Source organism: Nicotiana tabacum, chromosome 20 (assembly GCF_000715075.1).
Source record: "Nicotiana tabacum cultivar K326 chromosome 20, ASM71507v2, whole genome shotgun sequence".
NCBI lineage: Eukaryota > Viridiplantae > Streptophyta > Magnoliopsida > Solanales > Solanaceae > Nicotiana > Nicotiana tabacum.
Window position 1 is genome coordinate 137,538,223 of NC_134099.1, and position 24,570 is coordinate 137,562,792.

The window sequence follows — 24,570 nt, forward strand, 5'->3', positions numbered from 1 at the left end:
TATATTGAGCACTTGATGGATGGTCAAAACTACTCTAGAGCCCAGCCATATATTGAGCAGTTGATGGATTGTCAGAATTACTCTAACGCTCAAGCACATGATGGTCAATCTAATGAGTTGAATTTTTCTAATGGTGGCACTGAAATTCCAAATGATGACGATTCAGGTAATGTTTCTATTGTATTGCAATCTGATAATGTATAATATTAGATTATGGCTTTCAACACTGTTTATCTTTGTTTTCTTGTAATGGTTGCACATCATAAATGCTTATTGCATAGTGATATTTGATTTAATTTGTGCTTTCTTTGACCTTTAGGGGTGTTTTTGATTTTGAAGTACTGAGATTCGAGTTGCCTTCTTGTTGTTGCTGTTCAAGTTTAGTTATTGCAATTACTGCAATTATTTGGTTCATTTTTTATGCCGAAATTATGTTCACGGGTTGTTTATTTGGACTTACAATTTCCTTAAAATCTCGACACTTTACGAACTGGTTAGCTTCTTATCTATGCAATTTCATTTTCATTGTTGTTATCATTTTCACTGAACTTGTTTCCTTGTTGAAGTAGGAGAATTCCCAGCCTCCTTTTGCACTGCCCTGGAGTCTTCCACCATTGTCACCTGTTGATTCTGAGTTGTGTCTTCCACATCCTTGTCAAGTACTGCAAATTTATTTGCAACTGGCACAATAGCATTAGTTGTTGCTGTCACTGCTGTACTATTTGTCACTCTCCATCTCTTCTCCAGTAGTAATTGCCTTAGGTCTGTTATCCTTGACTTGGTTCCATGTAGGTCTAGGATTACCAACTACCTTTCCCCTGCTCAGAATCATTATAGATTGATCACCTTGCTTCGTTTTCCCTTGATTTCGATCAGCCACCTCCTCCTTGACCTATTACACTAGAACTAACTCAGGATGTAACTTTCTGCACTCCTCCTCATTATGTCCTTGTAGCTTGCATACACAATCTTAGAATCTATAACACCAAAGTTTCACCCACTGGCTACTCAGAAGCAAACAATTGTTACTTGAACACCCAATGTGCTCTATATCATTGAGACTACCAAGATAATATTTGTGCAATCACATAGGACCACGATGCTATCTTGCATTTAATTAGACATCAAACTTTTTAAAGAAGCTATATATTTTAATAACTTGTGTGATTCCTACTCTTAGAACTATTTGATTATAGACCATCCTTTCTTCAGCTTACAAGTAGTCTTGAATTCTCTAGTTAACAACAAATTAGTTAAGTTTGAGTATAACATGCTGATAACAGTATGGATGAAGCTTAAAGTACTCCATCGTCAACACATCTAGAAATGGTTAGTCGAAACCTTATACACCAAACGTGACTCTATGATACATAAACTATTCACATTTCCTATCCAAACCCACTTTCGTTTCTATTTGCTGGATTGCTAAATCTTTGAGGCTAGAACAGCTCCTCCATCAGTTCTTGTTGTAGCCAGCATCTTATTTAGACCAACAACATGAAATTTTACACCTTTGTCTTCTGTTAATTCCAAGCCTTTTTCCAATAGCATGATCCACAAAAGAATTAGCTACAGTCATCAGATTCAATATAGCAACATTTTTATGATTCCGAGGTTGCAAATTCAGAGTCTGTTGCTGCTTACAAACCTGCATAACACCAGCTTTATTCTCCACTCGATCAGTGATAGCCTTAGGGACAACTTTAATATTTTGACCAGCTCATTTACCATCTGCAGCAGCTTCACTATGCATTGCATTAGCTGGAGATATGCTATTCAGAACTCACTAAATAACTATTATACTATCTAACTTTTTGTTCTCTTTTTCATTCTACGTAATTCAGAAGCAAAAAAGGTTCGTGGGCCTACTTTATAAAAAGATATTTGGAAACTTCCGCCGGAGAAGACAATTGATGCGCCCTTTAATAATCGTAACCAAGCTATTGGGAAAGAGGGTCAAAAGCTTGCTAGCTTTCTAGGAATTATTACCAGAACTCCAGAACTAACACCTCTACATATAGATGATTTGAGAAATTTTGACAACGAAGAAAAGAAAAAACTGGTGGATTTTGCGAGGGTATGGAATAGTTGTTGTTGTTGTTATTATTATTTTTTATATATATATTTTATGAACATGCTCTATCTTTTATACATGATGTTATCTTATAAATATTGGCTTTTATTTTTTCAGAAGAAGTTCTCTATCCCAAAACGTGGAGAGGCGTGGGTCTTAAAGTCACTAGGAAAAAAATGGAAAGATTACAAGTGCAGTTTGAAGCGTAAGTATGCGCAAAAATATAAGACTAAAGACGCTTTACTAAAAAATAGACCAAGTCGTATACCGAGGGATCAATGGAGTAGTCTTGTCTCGTATTGGCTTTCTGATAAAGCTAAGGTATCAACCTTGAAAATTCTCCTAGTCTGCTCATATTCATAGCGTTTTGATTTTAGGTATGCTCAATTTTTGTTTAAATTTATAAGAGATCATTTTAATATTTCAATGACAGAGACGTACCCTAGCAAATAGAAACAATAGGGGCAAGCAAACGATGCCTCACACAGGAGGATCAAAAAGCATTGCCACCTTGATGAATGAGCAGGTAAACCTGTGAATACTACAAACTATAATATTTTAAACTTTTTTGTCATGCATACAACATATATGATATCATTTTTGTTGTATTAGGCTGTAAATAGGATAGAGCCTACACAAGCAGAAATTTTCCTATTAACTCATAAAAAACATAAGGATGGTAGGCCACTGGATGATGATTATGTCAAGACAATCGTAAGATTTATTTTTTTTTGGTTTGAAGACTCCGTCAAACAATATGCATTTTTTCCTATTCGTGAATTCCAAAGTGGATTTATTGTTTATTCTATGGTCAAAAAATGATAAATGAAAGAATGAGCAATAGTGAGAGATCTACTGAGCAAACTCCTCGTAGTGTTGCTTGGGAAGGAGATGTGTATTCCCAGGTGTTGGGAAATGGAAAAAGTGGGTATGTTCGTTGTTTAGGACTTGGTCCCACTCCTTCTGTTCCATGGGGTAGTAGGTCTTCCTTAGGAAATATTGTTGCAGATGATTCTTCTGATGAGGTTATACAAAGGTTAGAACAGCAGATAATCGAGTTAAAGGAGAAACAAAATGAAGAAATGAATATTATGAAACAAAATCAGGAGAATATGCAATCAGAATTACTCCAAATGAGACAATTAATGCGCAAATATGCTCCTAATGCATCTATGCCTCAAAGTAGCAATGGCACCTTAGGTGAACAGGTAACTCCATTTCATAAACTTTAGCTATTTTAAATGAAATTCTAATCATATAAAAGTATTGTTATTTAACATGTTAATATGTATTAGATCCCCGACGCCAATAGTAGATATGAACGAGTACCACAAACATCAAGAATGCCTAGTGTTACTGAAAATGCTCAACTTTCTCATGGTACTACTCATCTTTGTCCTTCATCGCTACTGTTTGAGTTTTCCTCCTTCGATTTTTACTAATTTGTTGTTGTATTTGGGCTTACCTTGGATTCTTCTTGCTTTTATATATTTACTTTTCTCACTGATGTTGATGTCGCAAAGGTTGTGATAATTTTTGATAGTTCTCTTTGCTCTCTTTATGTAATTTTCCTCACATAAGCCTTTGATCATGAGTAGTGTTCTATCATTTGGGAAACTGATGATAAGAAGAGTCAGTGACTGGAGTCTAAATAGACCCTTGTGGTTAGTCTTGTGATATTATAGCTGCTTCTCCCTAGTTAAGTTGGTGGAGCATGCACTAGAACCTTAGTAGATCTGAGTGTTCGGAGTTTTGGAAGCTGGACCATGAAAAATGGATTCTGGAAGTGGCCAAAGTGTCGAGTGTCTAGTATCTGCAGGATGGTAAGTTCATATATTTGTATGTCAAGGGGGAAGAATCAAGGCTCTAGGAATGGATGGATGTTGAACCATTGAGAAATATGAAAAGGAGATTTCTGAAATAGTAGCATAGATAGTAACAGTAAGGCATCAAACAACAACGCTTTACTGTAGCAGAGTTACAAACCTTAGTGAACTAGAAGCTGGCTTTACATTTTCGACCAGTTTCTGTCGCTGAACTATCTGCGTTAAAGATTCCCCAAATCTAGCTTATACGTGAAGTTCTAAAAGAGAGTGTCTGTTGATGAAAGTATGAGGTCTATTAATCTGACTGGCTTTACACCAGTAATTATGTTGCACATACTTAGCATCAATGATGTTCTTCCATAGTCCAGATTGCCTAGTTTTATAACTTTCTTGGCTTTCCATCAGTGATTTTATAACTTTCTTGGACTGTTGCTACTGATCGCGCACTAGGATTCTTGGACTGTTGCTACTGATCACGCACTAGAATTCTTGCACTATTGCTACTATTTTACACTGCCTGGAGAATACTTAGTTTTATAACTTTCATCCCGATCAATCTGTTGCCCTTTCTTCATAATATCCTCTAGGACTTGTTCATTCATCAAAGTCTCAAACGAGTTAGAGATAGTGACATTCTTTGTTGCACTAAGTTCCCTTTCTTTTTGTATATCCCCTGCACTATTTGTTCCTCCAGCATCATTTTCATTGTTGTTATCATTTTCATTGAACTTCTCCCTTGTACCTTTCTTACCCTCTGAAGTTGTAGCACCATTAGGACTTCCTTCAGTTTCTGGAATGCAATCAAGTGTAGGGTTGTTCACCCTATTGTTCAGATCACTTTTCTTGGCTTCTTTTCTTGTTGCACTCTATTAAGCTTCTTGGTCAGAGACTTAGTTACTTGTTTCCTTACTGAAGTAGGAGAATTCCCAGATATACTGTTAATCATGACTGTTAAGTATACTGTTAATCATAACTGTTAATAGCAGTATTAGTGAAACACCATCTGTAATTGATTCTCTGGAGCTTTTGCAACAGAAAACATCAATTACAGATGGCTGTAATTGATGTTTTCTGTTGCAAAAGCTCCAGAGAATCATGACTTTGGCTAGATTGCTTTGGGAAAGTGATGTGATATCTTTGTTGCAACTCATTCTACTTTATTTCTTTATGTTAGGTCCTTCCCCTTTGTTTGTGGATTTCTTCACGTTTTTTTTGTTTTATTTTTCTGTCTTTTTTTTTTCAAAATAATAGCTAATCTGCACAGAATTTCTGGGTTGGTTCAAGAATTTCTCTAATAGATTGTATAAGGCTCTTAGCTTACTGTTAGGCATTCTACTTTCTCACTAGTTTTACCTTCCCTTGCTATAGATGTAGAAGCAACATTGATAAGAAGTTTATATATTATAAAAGTATGGATATATTTTAGCTTAAGTCGATGGGAAAAAGATTTCGACTGTTGACTTTAAGTTTGATAGAAAGCCAAAGTTATAAGTGTATAGATGCATTAATTTTGGGGCTCATTCTATATTCCTATAAAGCCTATATTACTGTTATGTGGTACCAATGGGTTTTTGGAGCATTTCCTGACCAAATGGTAACCTGCAGTTTCTTCCAAACAAAGGTCCTCGCTTGTTCACTAGCTGAAGATGACATCTCAATGTAGTGACTTTGTCTCACGACCCCAAATGCCTGGTCGTGATGGCGCCTATCACATTACTAGGCAAGCCGACCCAAAATCATTAACCATAACAAATTTCTTTTATAAAATCATTTTCTAACACGTATTTAAATCCCAATTTTTCATAAGAAATGTTTAAGACAGCTAAAAATGTGCGGAATCAATAAAATATTAAACCAACACTGCACAAACATCTGGTGTCACGAGTCTAGAGTCTCTAAATATACAAATCTGACTGTCTAATATATAACAAGTCTAAAATGTGGGAAAACAAGGATAAGAGGAAGAAAGCAGGGCTGCGAACGCCATGCAGCTACCTTGCAGTCTCCGACAAACTCTAACAATGCTGAGGACCCTCATTCTGCCGCTCGGGCACCTAGATCTACAAACAAGGTGCAGAGAGTAACGTGAGTACGCCAACTCAGTAAGTAACTAAAGTAAATAAGGTCTAAAAGCAGTGACGAGCAGTTTAAAATCATATAGAAGAGCAAATGACAGAATATCAAGTCAAACTCGTCAGTTTTAAAACTAGTTTCTTCATAAAGCTTCAGTCTCATTTGAAATACTTTGAATTCATTTAATTAGCAGATTTCATCAGTGGCTTATGTTGAAAGAAGAGTGAAATCAGCAAAATATTATAAATGGACCCCTCGGGCAAGGCATCACTAATAAATATAGCCCCCCGGGCAAGCCTCTCAGTCACTCGTGACTCAGCTCTCGTCACTCGGTACTCACACTCAGCACTCAGTCTCTACAATATTTCATAATAGTAATAATCATAATAATCATTGCGGCGTGCAGCCCGATCCATAGTTTATAGTCGACTACGCTCATTGGGGGTATACAGACTCCGGAGGGGCTCCTACAGCCCAAGCATCATATCGCTGCGGCACGTAGCCCGATCCATAATATATACTTATAATATTGCCGCGGCGTGTAGCCAATCCATATAAGTATTATTGCGGTGTGCAACCCGATCCATAATATACATTTATAATATTGTTGCGGCGTCCAACCCGATCCATAATATTATAGTCCTCACCATTAGGTCCTCAACCTCTCTCAGTCATTAACCTCACAACCACTCGGGCGTAACAATAGAAATTAGGGAACTCAGTTCGAACAGTTCTCACATTTAAGAAGTAGAGTGATAAAACCAGTTTTAAACAATAAACAGGTAAAACATGACTGATGATATGCTTTTAATCAAATAGAGTGAGGAAAAACCGTAAAAATGTCTCTAAGGGTCTCAACAGGTCGGCACAAGGCCCCAAACATGGGATACAACCCATAATATAGTCTAAATGTCTAAATCATGAAATATTATAAGATTTCAAATGAAGTACGTGGCTTAATAGTCGTTAAGGGACAGACCAAGTCACAATCCCTACCGTTGCACACCCACACGCTCGTCACCTAGCATGTGTGTCACCTTATTTATCAAAACAATTCGAAATACCGGGGTTTTGTACCCTCAGTTCCAGATTTACAATGGTTACTTACCTCAAACCTAACAAAAAAATCCTACTCCGCAATGTCTTTGCCTCTCAAGTCGGCCTCCAAACGTCTCGAATCTAGCCATAATTAACTCGATTCATTCAATACATATTATAGAAATTAATTCCATATGAAAATAATAATTTTCCAACAAAATATGAAATTAACCCAAAAATTGCCCGTGGGGCCCATGTCTTAGAACCTGACAAAAGTTACGAAATATGAAATTCCATCCAACCACGAGTCCAACCATACATATTTCACCAAATTCCGACATCAATTCGACCTCCAAATTCTCAAATCAAATTTTCAAATCTCTAGGCCTAAACTTTCGGATTTCACTCCAAAAACAAGTAATCTAGTAGGGATATTCAATGATAATCTCATATTATTGACTAGCAATGACTACAAGTGACTTATTTCAAGTTTTCCCATGAATTCTTGCTCAACAATCAACCAAAACCGAAATTGAAGACTAGGGTATAGAACCTTACCTCTTTGATGAAGAACTTGAAGGATTTCTTGTTGGATTTCAGGGCTTGAACGAGATTTTTTATGAACAAGGCACTTGAGTTCTTCCTCTCTCTTGATATGCTCTCCCCTCTCTCTAAAAGCTCCAAAAATCCCCAAAATAATGAACCTCAAACGAGTTAAATGAAATGGGGTTCGGGTCTTAAAAACCCATTTTAGTACAGCTGCGGTGCGTGGGGCGCCGCAGGGCACTGGGCGGCTGTGCAAAATGTGTCTAGAAATGAAATTTCGGATCATTTAGGAATTCCCTAGTGGCGCGGCGTGGCGGGCGCCGCGTGGGGCGGTGCGGTAGTACAATTTCCGGCAGTGTTTGGTAATTTGGCCATAACTTCTTGTAGGAGTGTCCAAATGACGAACGGTTTGAAGCGTTAGAAACTAGACTCGAAGATCTTTCATTTTATAGGTTATCCATCACATAACCCCTTATATAAATATAAATCTGCCCGTCCAGAGTTTGGTCTTGTGCGTACTCATTTGGAATTTTGTGCTCATTCGAAACTTTCGTCTATAATGAAAATTTTCAAATGGGCTTGGACTTAGGCCTCTCCTTAGACCCCCAAATCACTTATAATATGCCTCATACACTTATTATCATATCTAATTAATAGCCATCATTTGCAGACAAAATTATATAAGTAATGCACGTCAACTTTCTTAATAGCACTTAAGTACTTCGAAAATATTTTTCCGGGGTGTTACATTCTCCCCCATTTAGGATCATTCGTCCTCGAATGAGAAGTAAAGTTCGCCCCCCAAACACATAACATAATATAACTCTTTTCTCACACACCTCCAGCTCCCAAATTTTTCAGAAATTTCGACAGAGTCTCCTTTGTAAGAGGGCATATCCACCTGCTAGAGAATCACCAAAACCATACTAACAACATATCTAAAACTCGACAAAGCTTCACAATGTATATCAACAACATAAATCTCAACATTTCATGTATTGTATTATCAAAATTGATACATAGACATGAGCTGCACCTATTTAAATCATAACCCTAGAAAATAACTTTCGATCCAACAGTGAGAACATTTTTTTAACACTTTCGGCCTTCGAGGTGTGCTTCTCGACTCACAAACTTTGCCATAACACATTCACGGTAGCAATCTCAACTATTAGACTTATCTAACAAGGATGACAATTAAGTACCTCTCATTGGACAATTATCCATTAACTTTACCTTCAGTAGTATCCTCCATAATAATACACAAAGGATTTCCAACTACCTCCATTAGATATAGACACATGAAAGCATAGAATATATAAAGGACACTAATAGAGAGACATCATACTTATAGTTTGGCATATTCCCTTCGGGATTTCATAAGGCATGATGTAACTGCACATACGTTACCCGTATTAGAAATTCACATATCATCCCCATGAAGACAATATTGATAATAACCCGTTCACTCTCTTCAACTCTAAATCTCTACGCCGGACACCAGAACTAAAACTTTGGCGACCTGCAACAATTACTCTAAGATGTTCTAGTACAAAAATGATGATAAGATTTCATATCCCATATATTTAATCACGGGGTAATGCTTCTTCTTTGATATGTTTGAACCTTCAAATCACTAATTCACCTATCATGTATCTATACTCAAGGGTGATCCCACATTACCCTATTCCATATTGGCCTGACGACACCACAAAAATAGAAAATCACTAATTCAGTGTTAGCCTATAAACCTTGGAATCCAATCCCCAACATCCAAGAATTTCTTTTCAAGACTCGATTTTTTTTTACATATACGCACTGCATGTGCGTTAACAAGCTATATTAAGACTTAGACATAACTCCAAATGCAATCATATGTTATACCACACAACTCGCATACTCGCAACAGTTCCTAATCACTCTAGCTACTTAAATACAAACCCGGTACCAGTATTAAACCCCATATTAAGTAACACCTCATTGCAAAACCTTCATACACTGTCAAATGAAAGAAAAAAATGGAATTACCTTACCACCAATCAGATCAACAATTCATGGAGCTCTTTCGTTTCCACCAGGACCTCTATCACTTTATAGGCCAACATTCGATATCATCCTCCCAAATACACCATAATCAAATCTGATAGTGCACATTCTAAGTCCAATGGCATTATATTATAAAACACAACTATTACACACACATGCCACACCAATATAACTCAATATTGCACCATCCGGGTACCCAAAAGGAAAAATATCTCAAAGAAGAGAATTGTTTCGCATGTTCAACAAGCACCACCACAATCAAAATGCTATAAGCTCATCATTCATAGTGGAACCAAGACACACGAATCGAATAACAATAGCCAGCTCTTCTAGAGCTCACCTTAACAACAACCACAAGAGCGACTCAGTTGCCGATAACATAATGCACCTGGCATGGTCACAGACCTCCAGTCCACGTATATCATATAGGATCAATCCAACAAGTACACCCATATATACTAAATTAAATAAGATTCTCGTGCTTCTGGACTGGCATAAATAACACATTATACTCTAGACGCGAACAAATTGTGCTATCATAACTCAAATCGAAAATCTTTCATCACTAAGGCATTTATTAAGTTTGTTTAGGGATTTATTTTTTTTAACCCTTATGTATCCTCAAACACAACCCAAATAGCTCACATAATGTTACATGTGAGAAACATCATAGCTTAAAACTCAACAGTCAATTCTAGGCATATCATAGCCTAAACATATTCCCGAGCACGAATAATTTCTCCGGTGCTCACACATGGGTTTAAACCTCACATATATGCGCACTCGCAGTATGTAGTTATCACAATCAATTAGTGCAACTAGTGCTTTCATTGAGTTTAAATAAAATACTCACATCAAACATGCCGCAATTCCCGAAATAGTATACTTCTAAGAACTCTTAGTCTCCAAATTCATAGATCGCATAAACCGTCCTAACTAATAACAACCCCAACACTCAGATGACTAACACATACATCAAGTACAACCATCCCACGATAAATATTTTCATAATTCTTTCGTGCTACATAGCAAAATCTGAATATTATTAGTCGATCAACCAAGTGAGTGTCGTAATATCAATGAACATCCGTTAGTCAAACATAATGCGCCCTTTTTTTTAATATACGTACCCTTCTTAGGGATTACCGAGCAGATATAACATTAATCTAACTATCCAAAACTGACTATTCTAACCAGAATTCGTGACCTTCCCTTTAAGAATAATCTGCCACCCTATACATGCAAATCTTAATCCCGTACAACACGCCATCTCTATCATGCCATCATGTGACAAACACAAGAATCTCATTATAAATTCTAAATTACCAGTAAATTATATACCAGTTAGTTAGAAACCTTCTAATTGCTCCCATTGAGGGACAAATCATAATACACAACATGTTCCTCACGCCGGTAGAAAGTATCTGGCTCAAACCCTGGTAGAAACCATAAAGAATACCTTACAATTCATTTGCACATAACCAAGCTGCCAGAACTATATTCCTGTAACTTTAACAAATCACGTGGGTCGCAAAACACATGAATATTGCCACCAAAACCTCTGTAGATCCTCATCACATTATCAATACACCAAGAACCGATCATATTCATTATTGTGTTGATCCAACTCACTACCAAGCTATTCTTTTTCTTTGATTCCTTTTCGAATTACCCTCAAGTTATCGCTCTTACTTGACATACACCATGAATGTTACCCAAAGTTCACTACTAGAGATTCCAGCATAAAACCATACGGCCCTAAGGCCCATAAGCCACTATATTATCCTTAAGTATCCCCGTAAGTACCACAACTGAAACACCCCTTCTAAATGTACCTTAAGTGGATTTAAAATCATTCGTTTTTCTCCCTTATACTGGAGTACAGAATCCGTAATTATACAGAATTACCGCAAGTCTCGGTACCATCCAATATAAATAATTGATTCTAGCAGCATACAAATTCGATTTTTTTCAATTGCTACATATACATTTCTGAATCCATAAGACTTCTTTCAAGAGTCGTCTATTCTACTCAAATCTAAATTGCACCGCCTAAACAAGCCAAATAACACATGTCCCATTAGCACAACAACACTCAAGGGAGTAACCATGTCTTAACACCACTGGTCGTATTCACGTTCCATGAAAATTACATTCTTCAGAATTAATAACTTAATCATCCCATGATCTTAATATACTCATAAAGCACAATATAACCCGTATTCAGGAATTTCATTATTCTAGTCTTCCCTGATCTCAACCTCTGCAGGTCATAACTGACCCATGAGCATGTTACGAACCAAAACCTAAATTTAACATATAATAATGAAATCAAATAGCCGATAGCGGACTCCCCCACTTGGCTCAAAGCCATAAATCAGAACATTCAATAATTTACAATACATATATCCAGTTACCGCCATAACACCATAGTGTGATTTGACTAAATTCTTTCTCAGCTCATGCAACACAACTTATATAGTTCCTCAATTCATCTACTAAGCTCGTCTTCACTCTCGTGATGGTCAGGTCAACCTTTTTTTTGACAAATTCAAATTTAAATCTCAATACATCTGCCATACGGGTAGAAAAGAAAGTTCTCCACACAACATTGTAAAGATCACACCTCTGTAGTTTATTTCGCAAATGATAACTAGCATGCTTAGCCTTAAGCTGGAATTTTTTTATACTCTTTTCGCAAACACAATTAAAATGCAATCATTTAATGTCCCTGAGTCTGAACTCATATCGCAACGTGAAATCTACTTCACCTCCTAACTAAACAACATGAAAAGATCCTTCATCACACCCACAACTGGGGGCTATACATCAGATCACGATGGAAATCAAGCACCAGATAGTTCTTGCTGCCCCAAAGCAGACCCTTCTCGTCTCATTCAATTCATATGAACATATCTCGCAGTCACATCACACTCATCACGTAACTATCCAGTCATCACTTCCCTTAATAGGGACACAATCTAACATATTGATCCAGAAACACACACTCGTGCAATCAACAGCTCAGGGATCAAGCTATAGGCAAAATCTGACCTCAAGTCTTCTAGACTGGCCCAATATCAACACACAGAGATCACATCTCGCCCTCGATTAGGGAATCACAAGCCATCGATGCATAGCTGATATCGAGCACTCATGTGCGCATACGAACGCGTGGAAGGAATTCAAAGAGTTACATTTCAAGTTGAATCAATGATGCACGATAAGAATTCAAGAGTGTGGAATTTCCTAAAGGTTCTGTAGCTTCTCAAAGATAAGTACAGACGTATCTATACCGATCTGCAAGACTCTACTAAACCGGCTCATGACTCGCGAGACCTATATAATGTAGGCTCTGATACTAACTTGTCACGACCCCAAATACCCGGTCGTGATGGCGCCTATCATATTACTAGGCAAGCCAACCCAAAACCATTAACCATAACAAATTTCTTTTATAAAACCATTTTCTAACACGGATTTAAATCCCAATTTTTCATAAGAAATGTTTAAGACAGTTGAAAATGTGCGTAATCAATAAAATATTAAACCAACATAGCCCAAACATCTGGTGTCACGAGTCTAGAGCCTCTAAATATACAAATCTGACTGTCTAATAAATAACAAGTCTAAAATACGGGAAAACAAAGATAAGAGGAAGAAAGCAGGGTTGCGGACGCTATGCAGCTACCTTGCAGTCTCCAGCAAACTCTAACAATGCTGAGGACCCTCACTCTACCGCTCCGGTACATGGATCTACACACAAGGTGCAGGGAGTAACGTGAGTACGCCCAACTCAGTAAGTAACTAAAGTAAATAAGGTCTGAAAGCAGTGACGAGCAGTTTAAATCATATAGAAGAGCAAACGACAGAATATCAAGTCAAACTCATCAATTTTAAAACTAGTTTCTTCATAAAGCTTCAGTTTCATTTGAAATACTTTGAATTCATTTACTTAGTAGATTTCATTAGAGGCTTATGTTGAAAGAAGAGTGAAATCAGCAAAATATTATAAATGGGCCCCTCGGACAAGGTATCACTCATAAATATAGCCCTTCGGGCAAGCCTCTCAGTCACTCGTGACTCAGCTCTCTTCACTCGGTACTCACACTCAGCCTTCAGGCTCCACAATATTTCATAATAGTAATAATCATAATAATCGATGCAGCGTGCAGCCCGATCCATAGTTTATAGTCGACTACGCTCACTGGGGGTGTATAGACTCCGGAGGGGCTCCTACAGCCCAAGCGTCATATCGCTGCGGCGCGCAGCCCGATCCAATATATATATATATATATATATATATATATATATATATATATATATATATATATATATATATATATATATATATCGCTGCAGCGTGCAGCCCGATCTATAAAAGTATTGTTGCGGCGTGCAGCCCGATCCATAATATATACTTATAATATTGTTGCAGCGTGCAGCCCGATCCATATAAGTATTGTTGCGGTGTGCAGCCTGATCCATAATATATACTTATAATATTGCTGCGGCGTCCAACCCGATCCATAATATTTATATTCCTCACCATTAGGTCCTCAACCTCTCTCAGTCATTAACCTCACAGCCACTCGGGTGTAATAGTAGGAATCAGGGAACTCAGTCCGAACAATTCTCACATTTAAGAAGTAGAGTGACAAAACCAGTTTTAAACAGTAAACAGGTAAAACATGACTAATGATATGCTTTTAATCAAATAGAGTGAGAAAAAATAGTAAAAATGTCTCTAAGGGTCTCAACAGGTCGGCACAAGGCCCCAACATGGCATACAACCCATAATACAACCTAAATGTCTAAATCATGAGATATCATAAGATTTCAAATCAAGTACGTGGTTTAATAGTCGCTACGGGACGGACCAAGTCACAATCCCTACCGGTGCACGCTCGTCACCTAGCATGTGTGTCACCTCATTTATCAAAACAATTCGAAATACCGGGATTTGTACCCTCAGTTCCAGATTTACAATGGTTACTTACCGCAAACCTAGCAAAAAATCCTACTCCGCAATGCCTTTGCCTCTCAAGTCGGCCTCCAAACGTCTCGAATCTAGCCATAATTAACTCGATTCATTCAATACATATTATAGAAATTAATTCCATATGAAAATAATAATTTTCCAACAAAATCCGATATTAACCCAAAAATCGCCTATGGGGACCATGTCTCAGAACCTAACAAAAGTTACGAAATATGAAATTCCATCCAACCACGAGTCCAACCATACATATTTCACCAAATTCCGACATCAATTCGACCTCCAAATTCTCAAATCAAATTTTCAAATCTCTAGGCCTAAACTTTCGGATTTCACTCCAAAAACAAGTAATCTAGTAGGGATATTCAATGATAATCTCATATTATTGACTAGCAATGACTACAAGTGACTTATTTCAAGTTTTCCCATGAATTCTTGCTCAACAATCAACCAAAACCGAAATTGAAGACTAGGGTATAGAACCTTACCTCTTTGATGAAGAACTTGAAGGATTTCTTGTTGGATTTCAGGGCTTGAATGAGATTTTTTACGAACAAGGCACTTGAGCTTCTTCCTCTCTCTAGATATGCTCTCCCCTCTCTCTAAAAGCTCCATAAATCCCCAAAATAATGAACCTCAAAAGAGTTAAATGAAATGGGGTTCGGGTTTTAAAAACCCATTTTAGTACAGCCGCGGCGCGTGGGGCGCCGTGGGGCACGGGGCAGTTATGCAAAATGTGTCTAAAAATGAAATTTCATATCATTCTGGAATTTCCTAGTGGCGCGGCGCGCCAGGTGCTACGTGGGGCGGCGCGGTAGTACAATTTCCGGTAGTGTTTGGTAATTTAGCCATAACTTCTTGTATGAGTGTCCAAATGATGAACGGTAATCTTCAGAAAATAAGGTGGGAAAAAGGTTCGATTGAGAAGGATTTGGATCATCGTTTGGTTGCAATATTAGTGGAGCTTTATGTTAAATTTGGTAAAAATAGCACGTTATAGCCAGTTTTCCGACTGGTCATTCATAAATAGCCAGCGTTTACGAATTCAATAAAAAATAGTCACTATTTTGCTGCAACAGAGACCGATCCAACATAATATACTGGAGTTCGGTGCACCTGTGTATGAACTCCAGCATATTATGCTGGATCGGTATATTTTGCTGACTTCAGTATAATATACTGGAGACTGGAGCACTGGTGCTCCAAACTCCAGTATATTATATTGGACAATTATACTTGCTGGAACTCCATCATATTATGCTGGAGTTACAGTATACTTATCCTGGAACTCCAGTATAATATGCTGGAATTCAAGCATACTTATGCTGGAACTCCAGTATAATATACTGGCGTATTTTTCGGGTTTTGAACAGTGTTTTCGCTCAGATTTATCTTTACATGAAAAGTGGCTATATTTCGATTACTTTTGAAACTGAGCTATTTTTGAACGACCGGATATAAATCTGGCTATTTTTTAATTTCTCCCTTAAATTTGACGTCTTCATAATTGCACTTTCTCTTTCTGTTATTTTCTTTTTTAGTTTTTTTTTGGGGGTTTTGAAAGCATTTTCTTTTGTACATATGACTAGTATCTTTATTTTTAAAACTCAAATCTTTACAATATATCATAACAAAGGCAGGCCGACAGAACTAGCTATTTACGACTTTATGGCAACATTAACCCACTAGCTAAATCAACCAAAGAACTAGATTAAAAATCAAAGAACAAATATCAGCAAATATAGATGTACTTAAACCCACGTACCCTTTTTAAACCCACGCCTGCACCGCACCCGTATAAATGTTAAATATTTTTATTTTGACCAGCATCATCCCGCATGTATCTAAACCCGCATCACCACGCACCCGCACCGCCCCGTTGCCATCCCTAAATAAAGTGAAGAATTGTATTCTTTTACAAGTTCAAAAGCTTTCAAAGATATACTACTAACAATTTTGGCGACTTTTTGTGAACATTGTTTTAAAGCGTCAAACAAAAAAAATCTAGCTAAAATGACAATTCAAATTTCTTGAATAAATTAATTAAAAAACAACAAACATCCATGAAATAATCAACTAACACATACTTAACAACAATGCGCTGTAATTTTTTTCTTTGGTCCGGTATCCGAAATTCACCGACTTGATTAATCAAGATCTTTTTTTTGTCGATTAATCAAGATTCACGCTATAAAAAGCTGACTATAGGGTTTTAGTGATCCCTGCTGAAAGATAACTTCATTCCAACGGTTGAAAGAACCTTTATAATTCAACCACACCTTGGTATGGGGTAGCCGTGATTTTTCTTTTCTCATAATTCCTATTTTTTTGGTTTCTTTTTCTAGGTTCTACATGAACTATTTGAAGGATGCATTGGCGTAACTGGTAAAGTTGTTGCCATATGGCCAAGAGGTTACGGGTTCGAGCCGTGAAAATAACCTCTTGCAGAAATGCAAAGTAAGGTTGTATACAATAGACTCTTGTGATCCGACCCTTCTCCGAATTTCATACATAATGAAAGTTTAATGCACCGAGCTATCTTTTTTTTTTTTTTTTCCTACATTGACTATCTGAATTCGTGCCTTAAAGTCCTAACAGATAAGTATCTGAGTGAACAGTAGCAGACTTTAGTTGATTCTTTTGCTTCATGTGGCCAAGTCTGCGCTGCCTGCAACCATTTTCTCTCTTTTCTCCTGCACTAATTTCTTTGTCATTTTGATCACTTATTTTCACCTTATTTTCTTCCTCTTTTTCTTCACCCCTCTTTTTCTCCAAACAACCATTATTCAATCCACTACTTTTACAGTCAAAAGAAGGAACCACATATACAAATGGACCAATTGGTATATCTTTTAAGTCCAATACAGGTTCCAAGATCTTGACCACATTGGTCATAGTAGGTCTAGACTTAGGCTTTTGACTTAAGCACTGATAAGCCAATGCAGCCACTTTTTTGGCTCCTTGAGTTGAGTACTGACCTTCAAGTCTAGAGTCCATTATTCTGTCATGCTTGTGTGAATCCTTGAGGAATGGCTTTGCCCATTCTACCAAGTTTTGCTCTCTACTAGGACGTTTCTTGTCAATGGCTTGTCGTCCTGTTAGTAATTCTAATAAGACGACTCCGAAGCTGTACACATCGCTCTTAGTTGTCAAATAACCTGTTAAAAAAAGAGAAAAAAAGGTTAGATAATGTGTCACGTCGGACGGTTAGTAGGCAGCTACGCGTGTTTATTCTTTTTTTCAGTAGTGTTAGCATGCATGATATCTCTTTTTTCTTGGATTGATGGTACTATTTATTGTTTGATTGAATTTTTTCATTTTAGTTTTCTTGTTACCACATGTTGCCAGTAATTCTTTGCATCTTGTTTAGTCGAGGTTCTATTAGAAACGACCTCTCTATCTAGGGTAAAGTTTGTGTCCACACTACCCTCTCCAGACCCCACTTGAGGGAACTCATTGGGTTTGTTATTGTTATTGTTGTTGTTATAATGTGTCACGTCCACACAGAGGCGGAACCAGAATTTCTATTTTATGGGTTCTAAACTTTAGAAAGACGAGTTCAAGTGCTAATAATTTGATTCTAATATACATATTTAATGAATTATTTAGCACAAATACACTGTTTAAAAAAATGCAATTGAGTTCGACTGAACTTCTATCTCCGCCCGTACGTCCACACCCACGTTTTCATGAAAGTTTTGTACTCCATTCAGTTCCAAATATTTCCAGATATTATTCGCTTTGATAAATTAAATTGGTTTCAAAATTTTAGAATTTCATAGAAAAACAAGAGGTATCTATTACCGTTTTTCCCCCTTTCAAATTCACCCTTACTACTCAAACTAGTGCAAATATTAATCAATTAAGACATTTAGAAGAGAGATGGAGTATATTTTTGATAAAATATGATCTTATAATTAAACTTTGAAGGGTGTACAAAAACTTTAATAATGGCGAACCTACATAGCTGGTTGTTCGATCAAACTACTGTTTTTATCCATGCATTACATTTTTATATTGAAACTAGTATCATAACATAAAAATAAATTAATCGGAGTAATCTTTGGTAATTAGCAGCAACTTTAAATTAAAAAATAAATGAGCACATATGACTTAAAACTAAGTCCGTCACTATTGTAAAAGACATTTATATAGACCCAAGTATGAATAAATTTACCTGTCATCATATACTCAGGAGCAGCATAGCCATAAGTGCCCATAACACGAGTTGTGACATGTGTATCACTGCCTTCTGGACCATCCTTTGCTAGTCCAAAGTCAGAAAGTTTAGCCGTATAATCCTGATATATAATTCAAGTCTTAATTTTATAGTCTCTTATAATACCATGATCTAAAAAAGATGTTAAAATAGAGAGTAAATTCTAACGATGATAGATTATTACCGAGTCTAAGAGGATGTTAGAAGCCTTAAAATCTCTGTAGATTACTGGCTTTTCCTCCCCATGCAAGAAAGCTAGCCCCTTTGCTGCGTCTACTGCAATCTTCATTCTGGTCAGCCATGGCAAGCTACTCGAACATCCTGCAGTCAGTCATTAAAAAAAAATGAGGTTTCTACATAAATATGCAGTCGGATTTACTGTTTACTTTTCCTAACCAGTATACATAGATTAACTACATACTATTTATACACGGTTATACACTACATATTATACATGAATTATATGCATATATACATCAGCCGACACTGTTTATACACTAATTTCAGTTTAACCGGTTACGTTGGCGGCTATTTAGGTTAATTCTTTAAAAAAAAGATGTTTAGCTTAAAAGGAGCCAAAAATTTTGTTTCCTCAACTACTGGTGAAATGTCCATACATATATATATAAGTATTAGCAGGTAGAACATGATTATTTTATTTTATTTTATTTTGCTTTTTGGAAGAAAGAAAGTAAAAGCTTTTAAATGAAGAATAAATTATTCACAAAATTGTTGATATTCTACTACTATAAGAATATGAGATACATACTTCTAAATAATTGGTTCTCCAGATTTCCCCTTGCCATGTACTCGTAAACAAGAAGCCTTTGCTCATCCTCCCAGCAATATCCAATCAATTTCACTAGATTAGGATGCCTCAATTGCCCAAGTAACACTACTTCAGTCTGAAAACACAACAAGTATGAAACTAGTATTAGTTATTGGAAAGAACTTAGTAGAAAAGAGACAATATTTCAGTGCTCAAAATGACCAAAAAAAGTTTTATACTTCATGCGTTTCATTCTCTTAGTTTGAGTAAGTAGAGAGTTTAAAAAAAAAGTAAGAAAGACTTTTGAATCTTGTGTTTTACAACTAAAAATGTGTGTAATACCAAAATCCCTTGAATTTTATGGTCTTAAACATATCATGTGAAATGTTAGAGTTAAAAGTTACTTTCTCCGTTCATTTTTACTTGTCCACAGTGGACCTTGCACGCCCCTTTAAAAAATAATAGATGAAGTGCATATTTTACTATAGTACCCATAATAATGATAGTATTTTGAGAAGTCTTCTGAAATAATTTAAAAAATGAGTAATTAAATATAATTAGGGTAAAACAGGAAAAAAATATGTTCTTCTCTTGTTGCTAAAATTAACAAGTAAAAGTGAAAATATATTTTTAGTATAGTGCACAAGTAAAGATGAACGGAGGGAGTAGTAAATATAGAAAGAGACATTCTTTTTTTAAAGAGATTAAAAAGGAAAGTAAAATACATAAATTAAAACAAAGGGAGTAATATATTTGCTCACCAGCCATTCTAAGTGGCCCTGAGAACCTTCCAAATCCAGAAGTTTAACAGCAACAGGTTGAGCTTTTAAACCAGGCTTTATTTTATCATCAATGAACCCCTTATGCACAGGACCAAACCCACCTTCTCCAAGAAAATTAGAGGACGAAAAGTTACTTGTCATAACTTTGAGTTCAGAATGTGTGAAAATATGAAGGTTGGATCCAATGATAGCATTTGATGAGAGATCACTTATAGAAAGTGATGATTCAGGATCACTTATATCTGAAAGAGCTAGCCTTGAATGACCACAATTATTACTATTTTTAGAAACTCGAACAATATTATTCTTGTCCTCAAAAGGAAGTACATCAATCTTAACATTGAAACAACTTGGTATAATAGCTTTCAAGGTAATCTTGAAAGCCATATTATATAGTAGCTGTTTATCTATATTTAGGATATGAAACAAATTAATGAATTGATGAAGAGAAACAGAAGAGATATGGGAGGCTATATATACATAATATTCAGGTGAAACGAACGAGGTGCGAAAGCATTATAAAGTCTTGTGGTCAAATGATAAAATAAAATAAGAAAGCATAGTTGATTATATATTCCATGTTTGCCGCGTATGTACAAACTAGGAAACAGACCAAGGATATTTCTAGTTTAATTTCTGGTGTAAAAAGGTGACGGCAGTACTGTTTTCTGGATTTCCACTCCTTTTTGGGGTTTGTTTGGATTCGAAATATTGTAGTATATAATTAATATGCATAAGAAAATGCCACTAGGAGTTAATATTATATTTATATAATAATTAATATGCAAAAGAAAGTGCGACTAGGAATACTAGCTAGTATATGAAATTAATCTAACAAAAGAATAAAAATGAGGATAAGCAATTGATCTCCGTTAAAAGCATATATAATTTGTACTAAATTACAATTAAATTAATTTTATGAATATCATCAATGATAAACGTGATCAGTTAACAAATTAAATGGGAATAATTATTTTTTTATTAATTAGTTAAATTTGCACTAATAAAACTTCTTGTCTACTACATAATTTAAATCCAATACATGAACACCCACACACACAACTTGAGCTTCTCAGGTTCTTGCATTAAAAAGTTATGATGGAAACATGAGAAAGGTTATCTTATCTTTGAAAAAAAAAAGAGGAAAGAATTAGGAAAAAGGGATGTAGATAGCAGGAAAAAAGAAAGAGGTAGGGTAAAGAAAGAAGTTGTTATACAAATAGCCGGCGAGATTCAATGTTCATTTTTTCAAGCCGTTATTAGATTATATACAGTTATATATAAATTATACATATGTTGGCTATTTTTAATTTAAGAGATTAGGTGAACGGCTATTTGAGTTAATTATTCAAGAAAGAAAAGAAAATTAATCCTAATTCGAGCCGGATAAAGTCCATTAAGGAGGAAAATGCTTTCTATCAAGATTTTATTTTACCATAAAATTTGAATTCAAAACATTTATTAAGGACAGAGGATCCTATCTATTTTACCACAATCATACATAATCAATGTTGACGCTGATAGTTCTCAATTACCATTTTATTAAGAAGGTTTAATTATGAATGTGCTTAGGATTTCTTTTGCAAATAAACTAGTCGAGATATTCCACGAGGCAAAATTTATAGTACTAATTAATTTCCAAGAAAGCTGTATTTGCAATCATTCTCATGAGACCTCTCTTGTCTTTTTTTGTGGGCGACTTCTACTTATGGTCAATTCCTTCTTTTTATCACAGTGCATATAATAAAGAATTAAAGTGAAAACTGAAAATCAAAAAACAAAAGCTCCCTTTATGTCACTGGAGATTGCTTGACTATTTAACATTTGAATAAAGAGAGAGTGAGCAATTCAGCAAAGGTAATAGTACCAACTTGAAAAGACAGACCTGGTCTTGGTCTCCCAACTACAATTCATCGATTCTAATACTCACTCCGTTTCAATTTATGTGAACTCATTTGACTGGGTACGGAGTTTAAGAAAAGAGAAAAGACTTTTGAACTTGTGGTGTAAAATGAGGCACGTATATTTTGTGTGACTATAAATCATTTCATAAAGGTAAATTGTCTCTAAATAAAGAAAGGGGTCATTCTTTTTGGCACGGACCAAAAAAGAAATAGGTTCACATAAATTGAAACGGAAGGAGTAGTTTGTTTGGTCTAGTTTCTTTTTGGTCAAAAATATTTTTTTTTCAAAGTTAAGGTGTTTAGTTAAATTTTGGAAAGGAAAAAGCACTTTTGAATAGAAACAAAATAGTTTTGAGAAGCATAAAAAAATATACTAGTTTCTTTCTAAAAGTACTTTTTGAAAAGCATATTTGAGAAAAATATTCTTAGAAACACTTTTTAAAAGTTCAATCAAACACTTAAAAGTATTTTTAAAATTAGTTAGTCAAATACAAGTTAATTCTGACAAAAAATATTTTTTTAGGAAGCACTTCTGAAAAAAAATACTTTTCAAAATAAGTTTATTTTAGAGGTTCGGCCAAATATGCTATAAAAATTCCAACAACTCTGGAGGGGCATTTCCACATACGCAGCTAGCGAGTACGAGCGAGCCCTGTCCCCATTCTCTCCCATCCTCTATAGTACAATTGAATGTACACCACTACACAGAGAGAAACGCCACCTTTTTAAAATAACCTTGCACAAATATTCATGTTCTTTTTATTCTATAATAAAAAAAATCGTAATAATGTTTATTGAACACATAATTTTAATAAATTTTGTAAGTTCCAATCAAAAATCTGGAATGTCAAAAACTTTTGTGAAGTTGGAAAATGAGAAATTAAAAGATAATTTAGTAATTTTTATATTGTGCCATGTAGGGGTGTTCATAACCGAAAATCCGAACCAAATTGATAATAGGCTATAATTGCGTATTTTAGTCGCTTATTGCACTCTAATGTACTGTACTTTAATTGAGTTTGAGCTTTAGTCGCTAGTGTTTTGCACTAATTGTGTATTTTATGCCTTGTAGGAGTGATTCCGAGCTATGTAGGTATTATGTAATGAATTCAAGTGATTTGGAGCTTTGAAGTATGAGTAAAAGCCGAAAAAATTAAGCCGGGATTGTGTTCGGGGATCAACGGATGATAGTTAAGAACGAAACGAAAAATCGAGCGGGCATACAGTACATTGTCTAGTAAAATGCACATAACTTTTCGCTAAGAACTCCGTTTGGGCTTCACAATATATCGTTGGAAAACTATTTGAAAGGGCAACAACTTTCATGTTTTGCATTTTCGTGAAGTTCCAATAACGCAACACGTAGAGTGGCACGCGGCGCGCCGCGCCTGTAAAAATTTCCTGCAGCCTGTCAGAATCAGCGATCTAAACTTCCCCACTATCGCCCGCATGGCGCGTCGCCCCATGTAGCGCGGTAGTACAAATTTTACAGAGTGATTGTCTTATTTCGCGCGGGAGAAGGTATTTTCGTCTGAGCCCGACCCTACTTGGTATAAATACATGTAAAAATGCTATTTTGAGGAGGTGGACATACTTATTACGCCCCGCATTATTACAATGATATTACCCTCTGTAGTAATATATTACGATGATGTTATCCTCTGCAATAATAATATATTACGATGATGTTACGTCCTACAGTAATATATTACGATGATGTTATGCCTTGCAGTATTATATTACGGTGATATCTAGCTTCGCAATATTCAGTTACGACAATATTGCACCCTGCAGTATTACATTACGGTGATGTTACGCTTCGCAGTAATAAGTTACGCCGATGTTGCACCCTGCAGTATTGTACGTTGAATTTGTCGTAAGGTAATTGACATCGGTCCAAGGAAAAGATTATTTGGAGATTATAAGGATTATAAGTGATGAGTAAATTCATGAAGGTAAAAGGGTAAGTAATATCGAAGAAAATGAATTTTGTCGAAGTTTGGCATTTTGGGGTAAAATACGATCCGAACTAAAATACCTAGTATTTATGGACTAGTGTCATATAAGATACTACATAACCATGCTAGTAAGGCGTATAAGGTATGTGAAAAGTGAGTAATATTTTAAATAAGTGGGAATAATTCTTAATTATACGGGTAATTAATTTATTACCGGGTAACAGAACATTACCTAATTAACTAAGAAATAGATAAAAATCTAATAAATTAACCACCCCACCCACGAGGCACAAGGCCACTAATCGAAAAATATGACTCGTTACATATTGGTATAGG

General features: G+C 35.8%; 1 protein-coding gene across 1 annotated transcript; it reads right to left on the reverse strand.

Moving 5' to 3' along the window:
- Positions 1-17,055: 17,055 nt before the first annotated feature.
- On the reverse strand, positions 17,056-20,827 carry LOC107790492 (EPD1-interacting receptor-like cytoplasmic serine/threonine-protein kinase). Its single transcript, XM_016612412.2, has 5 exons — positions 20,352-20,827; positions 19,591-19,726; positions 19,006-19,142; positions 18,780-18,903; positions 17,056-17,760 (listed from the first exon to the last, which is right to left on the reverse strand). The coding sequence occupies exons 1-5, from the start codon at positions 20,757-20,759 to the stop codon at positions 17,186-17,188; spliced, it is 1,380 nt and encodes a 459-aa protein (XP_016467898.1). The 5' UTR covers positions 20,760-20,827; the 3' UTR covers positions 17,056-17,185.
- Positions 20,828-24,570: the final 3,743 nt, after the last annotated feature.

Bases quoted from the DNA above. Each gene is read 5' to 3' on its own strand.
- LOC107790492 (XM_016612412.2), bottom strand. From the start codon at position 20,759: ATGGCTTTCAAGATTACCTTGAAAGCTATTATACCAAGTTGTTTCAAT. The intron at 19,727-20,351 runs GTGAGCAAATAT...TTGTGTTTTCAG, and splicing joins AGGGCCACTTAGAATGGCTG to ACTGAAGTAGTGTTACTTGG. The intron at 19,143-19,590 runs GTATGTATCTCA...GACTGACTGCAG, and splicing joins GGAGAACCAATTATTTAGAA to GATGTTCGAGTAGCTTGCCA.